Here is a 15,215-nt window from a genome sequence, read left to right on the forward strand (position 1 = left end):
ACTTCCTGATGCCTACAAACTTAGGAAACTCATCATGTTAGAGACTGCTTAATACTAGTCACCTTCACTTAGCCTTAGGGATCTTGCCCTGACCCCTGCCAATGGTGCACAGGTTGGGTTATCCACACCCCTAGACAGTTCTCCCATTGTACTGTTCTTTGCGTTAGCCTCAATTTACAAAAAGGAATTAGAGTAACAGATTTCTCCCTAATCCTGTATTTTGATGGGTTGTAAAGGTGAGGTTCTGCATACACAGTCCCCTGGTACAGTCTACTCCCAATTATCCGAATACCATGGGAACACAGATTTTATTTGAATAATTGGAAGTTTAGATAATCAAGAGGCAGGAGCCACTCAGCAGCAGGGTAGCCTCCCACACAGCTGAGAGCTCCTCCTCCTCCTCACAGTCCTGACAGCAGAGCTGCACAGGGCTCCTTGCAGAGATCATGTGCCGGGGGCCCTGTGGCCGTGCAGGAAGCCCCCTGCAGCTCTGCTGTCACAGCCCTTCTCAATCACTCTAGTGACAACGGGGCTGCAGGGGGCTCCCTGTGCTGCCACAGGAGCCATTCAGCAGGAAGGTGGCCTCCCCGGGGCTGGCGGCTCGTCCTCCTCACAGTCCTGGCCAGGGGTCTGTGCTCTCTTATATGAGCCTCCGCATTATCCAAATCCCTTCCTTGTCCCCCAGCATGGCACACATATTGGGAATGAAAGCTGACAGAGAATTGGAAAGCATTGTTGTTAAATCTGAAGTGATAACAAACACATCACCCAAAGAGGTGTGTTTGAGTGTGGGTACTTCCCATTTCAGTTGGTAAATGTGTTTCTCCCCCCCTTACTTTTTGCTCTAGGCAAGAATTAGCTATGAGGCCCAAGAACCACTCTAAAGACAATATAGTTTTAGATAGCATGGTCCAATGGACAGGGCACAGGACCGGGGGTGGGAAGAGATGGGTTCTGTTCTCAAGTCACTTTCCCTCTCTGTGCATCTGTAAAACAGAGGTAGTGTAGTGATGATTAAGTATGAGCTTTGTGGATGAAATGCGCTAGACAGTTAGTAGCTAAAACAACCCTCCTCTGCACCTATAGTTAAGAGACAATAACAAGAAAGCTCAACTGACAAGGGAACAAGCGTTGGCTATAGTTAATGCAATTCAGTTCCAATGGAGCTACCTCTGTGTCACTTGGGGTGGACGGTATCTTGCAAGAAAGGCTGCTAGTAAGCAAGGGAAGCAGAGAGACTTGAAAACCCACCTCTCTATGCTGCCTTTAAGTAGAGAGCAGATGGCCAGGTCCTCGTGCACCCGTCCTTATCACCACCACCCATTCCCATCCATCCTAGTCTACTGTCCCCACGGCCTCTCCCCTTTAGCGTAACGTTGCCATAGCACTGAAAGACAGTTGTGTGAACAACGTGTTACAAACGGAAATGACGGAGCAGTCAGTGTACTACCATATTAAATAAATAACAGGCTGCCCCCCACCCCCCTCCCCGCATGGAGAGCAGGAAAGCAAGAGTTAGGGTAAATTCCTTACTGTAACGCTTCTCTGAAGAATTGATAGGCCCCATGATTGTGTTTAAATACTGTTAGCATGACTTTCTTCATCTGTGTGCTGAAAGGCAAGAGAGAGGCCCAGCAGTCAGCGCCAAAGGAATAATACAAAAGGAATCGAAGAAATACTGACACCTAATGATCCTGGGGGAAGCCGCGAGACTCCGGGGAGCCGCTCGGCCCCCTACAGGGAGCTCAGGGCACAGCCCATCTGAGAGTGGGGAGCCGGGCGGGCACAGCTGACCTGGGAGTGAGGAGCCAAGTGGACGCAGCCCAGCTGGGAGCCCAGGCAGCAACTGGGCTGCGGGAGCTGTGACCTGGGGGGCAGCATGGTTCTGAGCAGGGTGGGCGCAGCCCGGTTGGGAGCAGAGGCCCACGGGTCAGCTGGGCTCTAACTGGAGCCCTCCACCCACCCCGGGGTGACAGCCCAGCTTTCTTGTCAATTTCATGGCTCCACGCTGGAGCCCTGAAGTTGACAAGAATGAGAGCCAACAGCTGATATAAGTAACACAGCATCTACACCTACATAAGTCATATGCATCTCTTGGAGGCGGAGTTACTATGTCAGTGTAGTAGGGCACTTACGTCAGCAGCAATAAGGCTGTAGTGTGTACACTGACATAATTAGATTGATGTAAGCTGCCTTACATCAACCGAATGCTGTAGTGTAGACCAAGTCTTAGTCACTTTCAATCCTGTTTGTCTGTCAGTGCCACTTCCAGGTTCCCAGCACTCGGCACCATTCTGTTGAGTTCAGATTGGGATTCAAATGCTGAAAAGCACATTTCAGGGCCTGACTCTATACACACTTATATGCATGCTGAACTTTACAGGTGCAAGTTCTCCTGTTGACTTCAACAGGACAACTCAAAGACAAGACATGCCTAAGACATGGTCTACACTTAAAAGTTTTAGTGATATAACTGTCTGTTATATTCACCATTCAACTATAAGAGGAGAGAGCCAAAACTACAATATTCACATTTTATTCCTTCTTTCACATACACTGTTCTTTCTCATCAAGCACTTCTTGAAAGTAGTTGACGTTCCTATGCATAATCATAGGGGAGCGCACCATCTGGAGGAGCTACTTATCATAACAGGCTGGGATGTGATTTTCACCACGATACCAGTACAACCCCTAATGCGGATGCAGTTATAGCAGTATAAAGGTGTCTTAAACCAATATGGCTTTTTACCTTGCTCAGACAGGAATAGCTGTACTGGTATAAGCCCTTTTAAACAAATGTAACTGCATCCACACTAGGAGGGTTGTACCACTTTAACTACATTGGTATAGTTAAAGCAGTACAACTTGTGTAGATAGCCAAGGCATTATATGTCTGCAGGACATGGGCCTCAGACTACAAATGTTATTTATACAGATGCACACACTAGGACAACACACAATTTGTTCATTGAATCTTTTTTCCTACTATTTGGTTTCACAAAATTTTTAACAATGAGGGTGATTAACTTTAGATCACTTTACCAAGGGAAGTGGTGGATTCTCCATCTCTTGATGGATTCAAGATTAGCTGCCTTTCTTGAAGATGCTTTAGTCAAACAAGTTATTGGGCTCAACGCAGGGGTAACTGATTGAAATGCTCCAGCCTGTGCTATACAGCAGGTCAGATTGGATAATCTAATGGTCCTTTCTGGCCTTGAAATCTATCAAAAAGTTTTATTCTTAGATTCAAAGAAATTAAAATCCAAATTTTAGTCCAAGCTAACCAGAACTGACCCTTTGGACATGTGCCATTTGAAGCATGGCCGTATTAAAGATATGATATTTCCTTATGTTTAGCAACTCTGACTCCAAAGAGACAGAGAGCACTTGGTGGGGTAAAAGTTTTCTTTTACTATTTTATGCTCCTGTGAGCCCTGAAAGAGGGGGCCTAGCTGTGGGAGAGGAATTAGAGTCTATGTCTGCTGATGCATCTTCCATCGAATTGTTAGCGACAGTCCAATTGCAGAATGCTTATCACTTGTGAGGAGGTAGAAATTGCAGAGGACCCAGTTTGACTGTCAGATCCCAGAGTCTGGTTACAATACTGGCAGTATGGGGGGGAGAATCTCTCATCAACTGAGCAATTCTGATCAGGAGTCAGACAGACAGACAGACATACTATGAGCTCAGCGATCCCTGGGGAAAAAACACATACTGTGGAAAAAAAAGTTACAGGACAGCAACCCTGTAAGTTTAGGGGTGAGTATGTGAGAAGACGGTTGCCCAACAGTCTTTGCTTTTCCACAGTGTACTAGTTGCTTTTACTGTGTGATGTTATGATTATATAGAGTAACAGAGTTTAAGCCACATCTAGCCTGACCTCCTGTATAGCACAGGCCAGAGAATTTCACCCAGTTATCCCTGTATTGAGCAAAATATCTTGTCTGACTAAAGCATCTTCCAGAAAGGCAGCCAGTCTGGATTTGCAGACATCAAGAGAGAGAATCCACCACTTCCCTTAGGAGTTTGTTCCAATGGTTAATCACTTTCACTATTTAGCAATTGGTGGCTTATTTCTAACTAGAATGTGTCTGGCTATAATTTCCAACTATTGGTTCTTGTTCTGCCTTTCTCCACTAGGTTAAAGGAACCTTTGGTACTTCAAAAGTTCCCCTTGATCTTCTTTTTGATAAACTAAACAAATTGATTCACACTTTAAACTGAAGGCTATGAAACTGAAAATTATTTCAAAACAGACTTTACATGCCATGTAGAACTGCAACTCACCTGTTTGCCATGAGCTGCAGAATCTGTATGAGGAACTTGCCAAGACCTTTCCTTCTGACTTTGCTTTCCAGCTGCACTTCATAGCTGGGAGGAAAGTGGGAGGGGAGAGGAAACAAATACCTTACAACATGAAGTTTCAAGATCTTATACATGCAACATCCTGAAATCCATGCAGCCAGAAAATTTGCAGGCATCACACAAGGGCTTACACACACCCATGATATACTTGTATTGCTCAACTTCTTCATGTCTTTATTCTGCAGACACTAGCAGATGCAAAACACCGCAACTTGCCTCAACACACAGAAAAAATGCCCCATTTAATTCAGGATCCAGTTCACAATTACCCTCAATGGACTCATTCCAGTCAATCTTTGAATCCCAGTCCCACCATTGTTGGGGTGAGACCCTTGTGTATAAGAGAGACCAGCCTTTCCGTAACCCTCTGCTTCATTGACTCTCCATCTCATTAAGTATCTCAGCCAGAAGTTTCTCTCTAATGTTAAACCAGCCTTGCAGCCCACCATGCAGCAAGCAGGCATCAGCCATGTTCTGTAGAGGAGTGTTTGAGGCACACAGAGGGGAAGGTCAGCAAATCAGTAGCAAAAACAGGATTAGAACCCAGATTAGAACACAATACCCAGTCCTGTGTCTAAATCCAGTGATACTCAGACCTCAGTGGTTCAGGAGCCAAATTAGCAATCAACATTACCCAAAAGAGCCACAGTAGTGTGAATTCATTGTTTCATTTACTATAGTGTTACAGATCCATATTTAAACAGTATGATGGAGGGACTATTTAGGTTTTTATATACATATATATAATTTTCAAAGTAAAATGACTGAGCAAGTATTACTTTATCAACTACAACTGATTATTAACACAGTAAAAGCCTCCTGATTGGTTAATAACTTAGATTGATAAATTATTAAATCACACAGTGTTTTAATATCATGTGTTTCACGAGCCTCAGTCTGACTATCACTGGTCTAAGCCCTAAATCACACTGCTTGAGGGGGCAAAAGCAAGAGAGAACCATTCCCTGGTCAGCAACATCACCCTTTCCTCTTAGGAAAGAGCTTGACATGACAATTATGGCCTATAGATGAGGGTGAATCCAAGAGAGGCACATTCTGCTCATGGAGCAAACAAAGGAATGCAGCAAAGGGGTGGCAGTGTAATCTAGTTGACAGGGGACTGGACTGGAATTCAGGTAGACAGAGATCTACTTCTGGCTCTGCCACTGACATGCTGTGTCAAAACACTTCCCTGCTCTCTCTCTGTGTAGGAGAGATGGGCAGAAGGCAATGCTTATTCCTCAAACAAAGGGAGCAGGTACTAGGACACATACCAGTACAGGACTTCGTCCCCGCACTCCACGTCAAACCGGAAGTGCGAGAACGCCACGGGGACAGAGCTATCTTCCCAAGCAATCAGGTACCAAGCTCGGTCATCTGTCATCTCTTCTCGCTTCTCCCGGTCTTTCCAACCCCACTCACTCTGCTCATACCTGCAGGGAGGGAGAAGAGGAACAAGGGCAGCTCAATGCTCCTTCTGCAGAAAGCATGATGGTCCCAGCACTCTGGTCCCCTTGCTTCCTGCATACACTGTTCTCAGGATTTCTCTTCCATTTACAGAGATCCAGATGAGAAAATTCATAGGCCAGAAGATTCATAGGCCAGAGGAACCATTATGATAATCTAGGGCACATCTAGACAAATGCTTACTGCAAGACAAGCTGGGGTGTAAATATACAGCACTCCAGAGGGCCACAACCTAAATGTCCGGGTGGACCCTGCTACTGCACACTAAAAAGTTTCCAAGCGCACTTTGACCTGCTGCTGTTTCAAACTGAATTATGCAAAGCGCATTAAGGAACTTTTAGTGTACAGCAGCATGGTCCATATGGACAGTTAAGGTGCAGCATTCTGGAGTGCTATAGATTTACACCCCAGCTTGCCTTGTTCATCTAGGCATGCCCCTAGCCATAATAAAGAGCAGAGAATCTCACCCATGGATTCACACATCCAGCAAAGTTGAGAATGTGTCATTTTTAGTAAGAGACGTGTGATCTTGATTTGAAGACTCCAACTGATGGAGAATCCACAGTATCCCTAAATAATTTGTTTTGATGGTTAAATCACCCTCCCTGTTAAAAATCTGCACTTTATTTCTATCCTGAATTTGTCTAGCTTCAGTTCCCAGACACTAGATCTCATTCTGCCATCATCAACTGGATTCAAGGGCCCTTTTCTATCGGCTCCCCCTGTAGGTATTTTTAGACAGTGATCAAGAATGAGGAGATACTTTCGCCATATCCCTGTCATTGGGGGTCCCACTATTCCCTACAGATTCAGCAATACTCTGGGGCTAGGTAGTATTCTGGTTCAACCTAAAGTACAGAACCCACAGCAGGATTTTGATAGATCCACAGGTTTTAAAGGCCAGAAGGGAGCATTAGATCATCTAGTATGCCATCCAGTATAACACAGGTCAGAGAATAAAATTTGCTTTAGAATCATAGAAATGTAGGACTGGAACAGACCTCGATAGGTCATCTAGTCCAGTCAGAACTCTGTCTAGAATGAAAGAGGGGACACATTCCCCCATGCAAGGCTGATCACATTAACTATCCCTAGTAGCACAATACTCCAAGCACAGCCTGTGGGACCTGTGGCTATTCTACAATGGCCTAGGCAACCATCTGCCAGGACGTGTGCATTCTGGAAGGGGGCAGCACTTCTTCACAATATCCCCAGCGCCTGGTGCATGGTTCTCACTGGTAGCCTTGCAGTTGCGGGAGGTTTTACTTCCTGGCAGCCACAGATACTGGAGTCCTCAGAAATCATGTAGCACCAACTTGCCCCAAGGACAGGGTCCCCCACTCTGGCCTGGACTTACAGAGTTTGCATATTTGTTTTGGTTAGTTCGAAAGCCCAGTCGACTGTAGCCTGGTTCATGCCCGACACCCTCTTACACTCGATGGAGACGTTTAAACTGTGAAAAGAGAGATGGGAAAGCAGCACTTAGCACCAGGCAAGCCATGCACCATGATACCCAGGAATTTCAGCTTGCTTTTAAGCTGGCTGGTCAGATTGTACCAGGGACCTCCACAGCTCAAAGCACGGGCTGTTACAGCTTGAGCTAAACAACCAAAGCTCCCTAGCTAGGCCTGTAGCAAACTCCTCTCCTGCGCAGATCAGGCACACAGAGGGATCTGTCATACACACTCACCAGTGGGTCACACTTACTGTGCAGAGAAGCCTAGTCAGCCACAGATGATGAAGAGGGGATTTGTATTCTGACCTCAGCACTTACGTGCAAGCAAAAGAGGTTTCTGTTGAATTTATGTATCTAAAGCACCCAGCACTGTACTATCCCGGCACCAGGAATTCAGCCTAGCATTATGGGTATGAAGAAAAGATAGACAAAGGCTAGCCTTGTGCTGGGACTCAGGAGACTGGAGGTCAATTGTCAGCTCTGTGGCAGACTCCCTGTGAGACCTTGGGCAAGCCACTGAACCTCTCTGGGCCTCAGTTCCTCCAGCCGTAACATGGGGAGAATAATCTTTCCTTTGGCTATTTAGATTGGAAACCCTTTGGGGTAGGGATTGTCTCTGATGAGGCCCATGCAGTGCTCAGCACAATACTGACCCCACCCTTCAGCTGTGGCCTTTTGTGGATAACACACTACTAGTATTTAAAGTTCCAACACTTCCGCTGCCCAGTTGAATCTACTTCTCCCCACAACTGAAACCAAGTTCTCTCTCTCGCTCTATGCTGAAACCTCATCTTTCAGAGAAAATAAGGGGCATTAGCAGACAGGACAAATACTTAGTATTAATATTTTACTTCACAACCCGTCCTAGCATCAACACTGGCTTTATCTTCCTCTCACTACCTCAAAGTTGCTCAACAAGCTTTATTTTAATTAGCTACATTATGGATCTAAAACACACCCCCACACACCCTGCAACTGGGATGGGGGAACGTTGTGCCAGGTGCTGCACAGGTCCATGGTGAGAGAGCCTCTGCCCTGAAGAACTCACAGTATAAACAAGCAAAGTGTGGGAGGGAAAACTGACGCATGGAGAGACGAAGGGACTTTCCTGAGGTCAGACAACAGGCTAGTAACAGAGTTGGGATTAAAGTTCAGGTGTCCTGGGTCCCAGTGCATTGCCCTAGCCACTGGACCACAGTGTTGTGAAGGACTAAGTAAGGAGCATTTGCTCACCCATTCCTGTCGTATTTCTTGAACACTGGGAAGGCTTCTAAGGGGTCTCCAAGCTACAGGGGAAAAAAAGAGAAATCACACCCTAGAAAATGAGATGTTAATGCACATGAAGCAGTCAAACTACAGTGATGTTGGGTGAATAGAGGGTGTCCGCCTCCGCTCATGATTCTCCTCCTTTCATAGCTTTAAGACTCTGTTTTTACCTTGCTTCCTGAAGTGCTCTGGAGAAGGATCGCTAGCCCCCTTGTCTATATAACGAGGCACAGATGCCTTGGAGGGGGAAGAGGGGAGGAGCTTTCAGCTGTTTAGAAAAAACAAGAGAGGAACTTTGTTCTTTCAATAGGTCTATCTATGTTCAATAACAACAGCTGAGCTGCCCCAGCACCTGAGAAGCATTATTGTGCACCCCAAATCAACACTCCAACAAACCGTATTCCTTAACCCTCGCTTATTTCAAAAGCAGTCAGACTGGCTGATCAGACCACAATTACAAAAGGAGCTCCCTTCCCGTGACAGGGGAAAGCTGGGGGTATTAGAATAGTAGAGTAGGCTGCAGAAAGTTGGAAGGAGCGGGTATTTCGCACAGATTGTTTGGATTCTCTTTATGCACGGCAATCAGAGATGAATGAGTGAGGGGTCAGCGCCATGGCAAGGATCAGAGCAGTAGCTTATTCTGCAGCTAGAACAGTAACTCATGGGCTGACTTTACAGGGTGCAACTAATTTTCTAGACTGTTAGCTGAGTTTAAAAGCCAAGCTGGAAAGCATTTCTGAGAACCAAGGGCACCATAGTACAGGCACAGGTCAGGCAGTCAGCAAGTGGCATATGGCACATCTTGGTCTCCTTCTTTGCTTGCAGAATACTAGTGTCTCTCACAACCACATTCATGTTTAGAGACACAGCATTCCCCTCACTACGTGCTACAGTAACTACTGCTGCTCTTGCACATTAGCTTCCTTGTAGCCTTTGACTACATTCTTCATGATGGCTTAATTGCTTGGTTCCATACACAGCCTTACTGGAGGCTGGACTCTATCATTCTACAGTCAAAACCAAGTATAAACAAGAAAAATCCACTGTCTTTCTATATCTCTTATTTAAGGCCTGGTCTACACCTAAAAATTGGATCGACCTAACTACATCATTCAGGACTGGGAAAACTTTCATGCCTTGTGGGACATAGTTAGGTAGACCTAACCCACGCTGTAGAAATGGCTAAATCGACAGAATAATTCATAGAATACCAGGCTTGGAAGGGACCTCAGGAGGTCATCTAGTCCAACCCCCTGCTCAAAGCAGGACCAATCCCCATCTAAATCATCCCAGTCAGGGCTTTGTCAAGCCTGACCTTAAAAACCTGTAAGGAAGGAGATTCCACTACCTCCCTTGGTAACGCATTCCAGTGCTTTACCACACTCCTAGTGAAAAAGTTTTTCCTAATATCTAACCTAAACCTCCCCCAATGCAACTTGAGACCATTACTCCTCATTCTGTAATCTGGTACCACTGAGAACAGTCTAGATCCATCCTCTTTGGAACCCCCTGTCAGGTAGTTGAAAGCAGTTATCAAATCCCCCCTCATTCTTCTCTTCTGCAGACTAAATAATCCCAGCTCCCTCAGCCTCTCCTCATAAGGCATGTACTCCAGCCCCCTAATCATTTTTGTTGCCCTCCACTGGACTCTTTCCAATTTTTCCACATCCTTCATGTAGTGTGGGGCCCAAAACTGGACACAGTGCTCCAGATGAGACCTCACTGATGCCGAATAGAGGGGAACGATCTTGTCCCTCGATCTGCTGGCAATGTTCCTACTTATACAGCCCGAAATGCCATTAGCCTTCTTGACAACAAGGGCACACTGTTGACTCATATCCAGCTTCTCGTCCACTGTAACCCCTACATCAGGGGTGGGCAAACTTTTTGGGCCGAGGCCCACATCTGGGTGGGGAAATTGTATGCAGGGCTGGGGCAGGGGGTTGGGGTGCGGGAGGGAGTGCGGTGTGCGGGAGCGAGTGCGGTGTGCGGGAATGGGCTCAGGGCAAGGAATTGGGGCAAAGGAGGGGTGTATGAGGGGGCTCAGGGAAGGGGGTTGGGATGCAGGATGGGTGTGGAGTGCAGGAGGGGTGTGGACTGCAGGAGGGAGCTCAGAGCAGGGGTTGGGGTGCAGGAGGGGTCTCAGGGCAGGGAGTTGGGGTGCAGCAGGGACCTCAGGGCAGGGAACTGGGGTGCAGGAGAGGTGCAAGCAGGAGGCTCAAGGCAGGGAGTTGGGGGGCAGGGTGCAGGAGGGGTTTGGGCTCCAGCCCGGCGCCACTTACCTAAAGCAGCTCCTGGGTGGCAGCGGCACACACCAGGGCCAGGGCAGGTTCCCTGCATGCCTACCCTGGCCCCATGCTGCACCACTCTGGGAAGCGGCCATCACCATGTCCCTGCATGGCCCTTGGTTCCCCATTCACGGCCAATGGGAGCTGCAGGGGGTGGTGCCTGGAGGCAAGGGCAACGCACGGAGACCTCTGCCCACCCTGGGTCGCAGGGACGTGGTGCCAGCCGCTTCTGAGAGCGGCACTGGGCCTGCAGCACCACAGAGGCAATCAGCCAGGCCATAGTTTGCCCACCTCGCCCTAGGTCCTTTTCTGCAGAACTGCTGCCTAGTCACTCAGTCCCTAGTCTGCAGCAGTGCATGGGACTTTTCCGTCCTAAGTGCAGGACTCTGCACTTGTCCTTGTTGAACCTCATCAGATTTCTTTTGGCCCAATCCTCTAATTTGTCTAGGGCCCTCTGTATCCTATCCCTCCCCTCCAGCGTATCTACCTATCCTCCCAGTTTAGTGTCATCTGCAAACTTGCTGAGGGTGCAATCCACACCATCCTCCAGATCATTAATGAAGATATTGAACAAAACTGGCCCCAGGACCAACCCTTGGGGCACTCCGCTTGATACCGGCTGCCAACTAGACATGGCGCCATTGATCACTACCCGTTGAGCCTGATGATCTAGCCAATTTTCTATCCACCTTATAGGCCATTCATCCAGCCCATACTTCTTTAACTTGCTGGCAAGAATACTGTGGGAGACAGTGTCAAAAGCTTTGCTAAAGTCAAGGAATAACATGTCCACTGCTTTCCCCTCATCCACAGAGCCAGTTATCTCGTCATAGAAGGCAATTAGATTAGTCAGGCATGACTTGCCCTTGATGAATCCATGCTGACTGTTCCTGATCACTTTCCTCTCCTCTAAGTGCTTCAGAATTGATTCCTTGAGGACCTGCTCCATGATTTTTCCAGGGACTGAGGTGAGGCTGACTGGCCTGTAGTTCCCCGGATCCTCCTCCTTCCCTTTTTTAAAGATGGGCACTACATTAGCCTTTTTCCAGTCATCTGGGACGTCCCCCGATCGCCATGAGTTTTCAAAGATAATGGCTAATGGCTCTGCACGCACATCCGCCAATTCCTTTAGCACCCTCGGATGCAGCGCATCTGGCCCCATGGACTTGTGCTCATTCAGCTTTTCTAAATAGTTCTGAACCACTTCTTTCTCCACAGAAAATGGTCACCTCCTCCCCATACTGTGCTACGCAGTGCAGTAGTCTGGGAGCTGACCTTGTTCGTGAAGACAGAGGCAAAAAAAGCATTGAGTACATTAGCTTTTTCCACATCCTCTGTCACTAGGTTTTCTCCCCCATTTAGTAAGGGGCCTGTACTTTCCTGGACCTTCCTCTTGTTGCTAACATACCTGAAGAAACCCTTCTTGTTACTCTTAACATCCCTTGCTAGCTGCAACTCCAAGTGTGATCTGGCCTTCCTGATTTCACTCCTGCATCCCTGAGCAATATTTTTATACTCCTCCCTGGTCATTTGTCCCATCTTCCACTTCTTGTAAGCTTCTTTTTTGTGTTTAAGATCAGCAAGGATTTCACTGTTAAGCCAAGCTGGTCGCCTTCCATCAACCAAACTCTTCCATCAACCAAGCTATTGCCTCTTGGACAGGTGGATTAACTAAACTGATGGGAAAAACCCCTTCTGTTGATGTAGGAAGAGTCTACGCTACAGCGGCATAGCTGTAGCTGTACTGCTGAAATGTAGACATATCCTTAGGAACTTACATGGTGCCCATTACCACAGTATCTGGGTACCTCACAATCTGTAATATATTTATCGTCACAACACCCATCAGGCAGGGCAGTGTTACCTTCATTTTACAGGTGGTGAAACCGAGGAATAGAGTAATTTACCTGAAGTCTCAGAGGAAGCCTGCAACACAGTAGGGAATTGAACAAATTTCCTATATCCCTGGCTAACACCATAAGCACTAGACCAGCGGTCTCCAACCTTTTTACGCCCAAGATCACTTTTTCAATTTAAGGGCAACCCAGGATCTACCCAGCCCCTTCCCCAAAGCCCTGCCCCACTCACTCCATTCCTGTCCCCCTCTCCATCATTCACTCTCCCCCACCCTCACTCACTTTCACTGGGCTGGGGTAGGGGTTCAGGAGGGGGTGCGGGCTCTGGGCTGGGGCCGAGAGGTTTGGAGTGTGGGAGGGGGCTCTGGGCTGAGCTTGGGGCAGGGGGTTGAGGAGGAGGGGGTGAGGAGTGAAAGCTCTGGGAGGGCGTTTGGGTGCAGGAGGGGCTCCGGATAGGGAAGAGTGTTGGGATGCAGGAGGGGGTACAGGGTGCTGGCTCTGGGAAGGGGGGGTCAGGGCTGGGGCAGTGTTGGGGTACAGGAGGGGGTGGGGTGCTGGCTTTGGGAGAGGGTCAGGGCTGGGGCTTGAGGTGCAAGAGGGAGTTTGGGGTGCTGGCTCCAGGAGAGGTCTCAGGACTGGGGTGCGGCTTCCTGCTGGGCAGAATTTACGTCTGGTGGCTCCTGGTTGGTGGTGCAGTGTGGCTGCCGCTAAGGCAGGCTCCCTGCCTACCCCGGCCCCACGCCACTCTTGGAAGGGGCCAATGCACCCCTGCGGCACCAGGGGGTGGGCACGGGCAACACCTGACTCCACTTGCTGGCTATCTTTGCAAGCACCATCCCCCGCAGCTCCGATTGGCCACAGCTCCCCGTTCCTGGCCAATGGGAGCTGCGGGGGCGGTGCTTGCTGGCAGGAGCAGCACATGGAGGGAGACCCCGTCCCTCTGCCCCCAGGAACATGCTGGCTTCTTCTCTTCCAGGAGTGGCGTGGGGCCATGGCAGGCAGGGAGCCTGTCTTAGCGGCAGCCCTGCTGTGCCACCAGAGATTGCGATCGACTGGGAGATCCTCTAGGATCAAAACAGAACAAAAAATAGTGCATCTACCTGAAACTAAAGGGGAATTCAGGGTAGGCAGATAGGCAATTACACTGACAGCCATCTGTGTAAGAGACAAGATAGAAGGACTGTAATTACCCTTCTGTGTTTCATTTAACACTGATCTTTGAAAATATACACTGAGGCATACTTGTTGTATACTTGTATACTTCAAGCAATGGAAAAGGGGATTCTGCCTATAAGTGGGACTGTAAAAAGGAACATTAGTAACTACTTATGGTATGTCTACATTGCACTCAGAGGTGTGACTGCAGCATGCATAGACATACCCAAGCTAGCATTAATCTAGCTAGTTCAGGTACCAACAGTGAGGCCATAGCAGAATGGACTTTAGTGCAGGACAGCTGGCCGAGTGCATAGCCAGGAGCCCAGGTGGGCTTGTACACCCCACATTGAAGCTTGTGTTGTCATGACTTCACTGCTATCGGTACCTGCGTTAGCTAACTCAGATGAGCCTACACACGCTGCGATCACACACACCAACTGTAGTATGGACATAGTCTAAGTTCAAGTGTGCTACATGATATGCTGACAGTTTCTTGCAAAATAATGCCAGCTACACAGGGGTTCTCATCCCTGTTCATGACCTGTGTTGACAGCTGGATTTCTCTGGGACAATGTGGCTTAAAAAGCGCATAGAGCGCTCCTGATCGTGGGAGTTCAGCTGAGGAATGAGTGTCCATAGAAGATTAAAAAGTGTGATCTGCAGTCTGACCACTTTCAGGGATCCTCCTCCGAGAAAAAGCACGTTTGATCTTCTCCATAACTGGCACTGTAAAGGGGTTCTTTACTCACTGCTGGGGTGTCTCCTTGTGGCTGCATCTGGAGAATGGAACTCCCTGGTCTGATACCTCCCTGGTTTCATACTCCCACCATCTATCTTTCATGCTGTGTCCCCTCTCACACTCCAGGATTTGGGGTACTCTCGCTCTTCATGATTCAGGGTGTTGTCTCTTTGTGGCTTGGCCCTTCGGCCAGGTCACTATGTGGTTTCCCCCTTCTGGGGCATCAAAGTCTCTCCATGTGAAATGTCTCAGGCAGTCTTCCAATTCACTGCCCAGACTGTGCCACTTCTCCAGTGGCTGGTAGGGGAACCGAGGCCCACCCACTAGTCTGGGCTCTAGCTCAGGGACGCTCAACTCAGTGGCCAAGGTCTGCACTGTTCCAAACCTGACTGCTGTTTCCCGGAGCCTTTTCCTACTCCCCCTCTATCAGGTTTCCTTCTCCACCACCTTTCTGGTTAAGTCCTTTCCTCAGGGACAGAATCCCAGGGCTTCTACTCTCCCCATGGATTTTCTCCTTTTCCTTCTCTAAGACCAGAGAATGACTGCAGGCTCCCATATCACAGTCTCCTTCTGCCCTCACTGGCCTTATACCAGCTCTGCCTGCTCCCTGGGCTCCATCC

At 48.2% G+C, this 15,215-nt stretch overlaps 1 protein-coding gene across 2 annotated transcripts in view; it reads right to left on the minus strand.

Moving 5' to 3' along the window:
- Positions 1 to 15,215, minus strand: part of NAA40 (N-alpha-acetyltransferase 40, NatD catalytic subunit) — a 29,511-nt gene that overhangs the window by 6,154 nt on the left and 8,142 nt on the right. Inside the window, exons 4-9 of one of the 2 annotated variants that reach the window (XM_073351779.2) lie at positions 8,522 to 8,574; positions 7,190 to 7,285; positions 5,640 to 5,798; positions 4,288 to 4,371; positions 1,534 to 1,611; positions 988 to 1,387 (exon numbers count right to left, since the gene is read on the minus strand). In XM_073351779.2, coding sequence (XP_073207880.1) covers positions 1,366 to 1,387; positions 1,534 to 1,611; positions 4,288 to 4,371; positions 5,640 to 5,798; positions 7,190 to 7,285; positions 8,522 to 8,574 — 492 coding nt within the window. In that variant the 3' untranslated portion in view covers positions 988 to 1,365. Of the gene's footprint in view, positions 1 to 987; positions 1,388 to 1,533; positions 1,612 to 4,287; positions 4,372 to 5,639; positions 5,799 to 7,189; positions 7,286 to 8,521; positions 8,575 to 15,215 lie in introns of those variants that run through there. The other variant, XM_073351777.2, reaches the window with a different exon arrangement.

The sequence above is a fragment of the Lepidochelys kempii genome, chromosome 7, assembly GCF_965140285.1.
Source record: "Lepidochelys kempii isolate rLepKem1 chromosome 7, rLepKem1.hap1, whole genome shotgun sequence".
Taxonomy (NCBI): Eukaryota; Metazoa; Chordata; order Testudines; family Cheloniidae; genus Lepidochelys; species Lepidochelys kempii.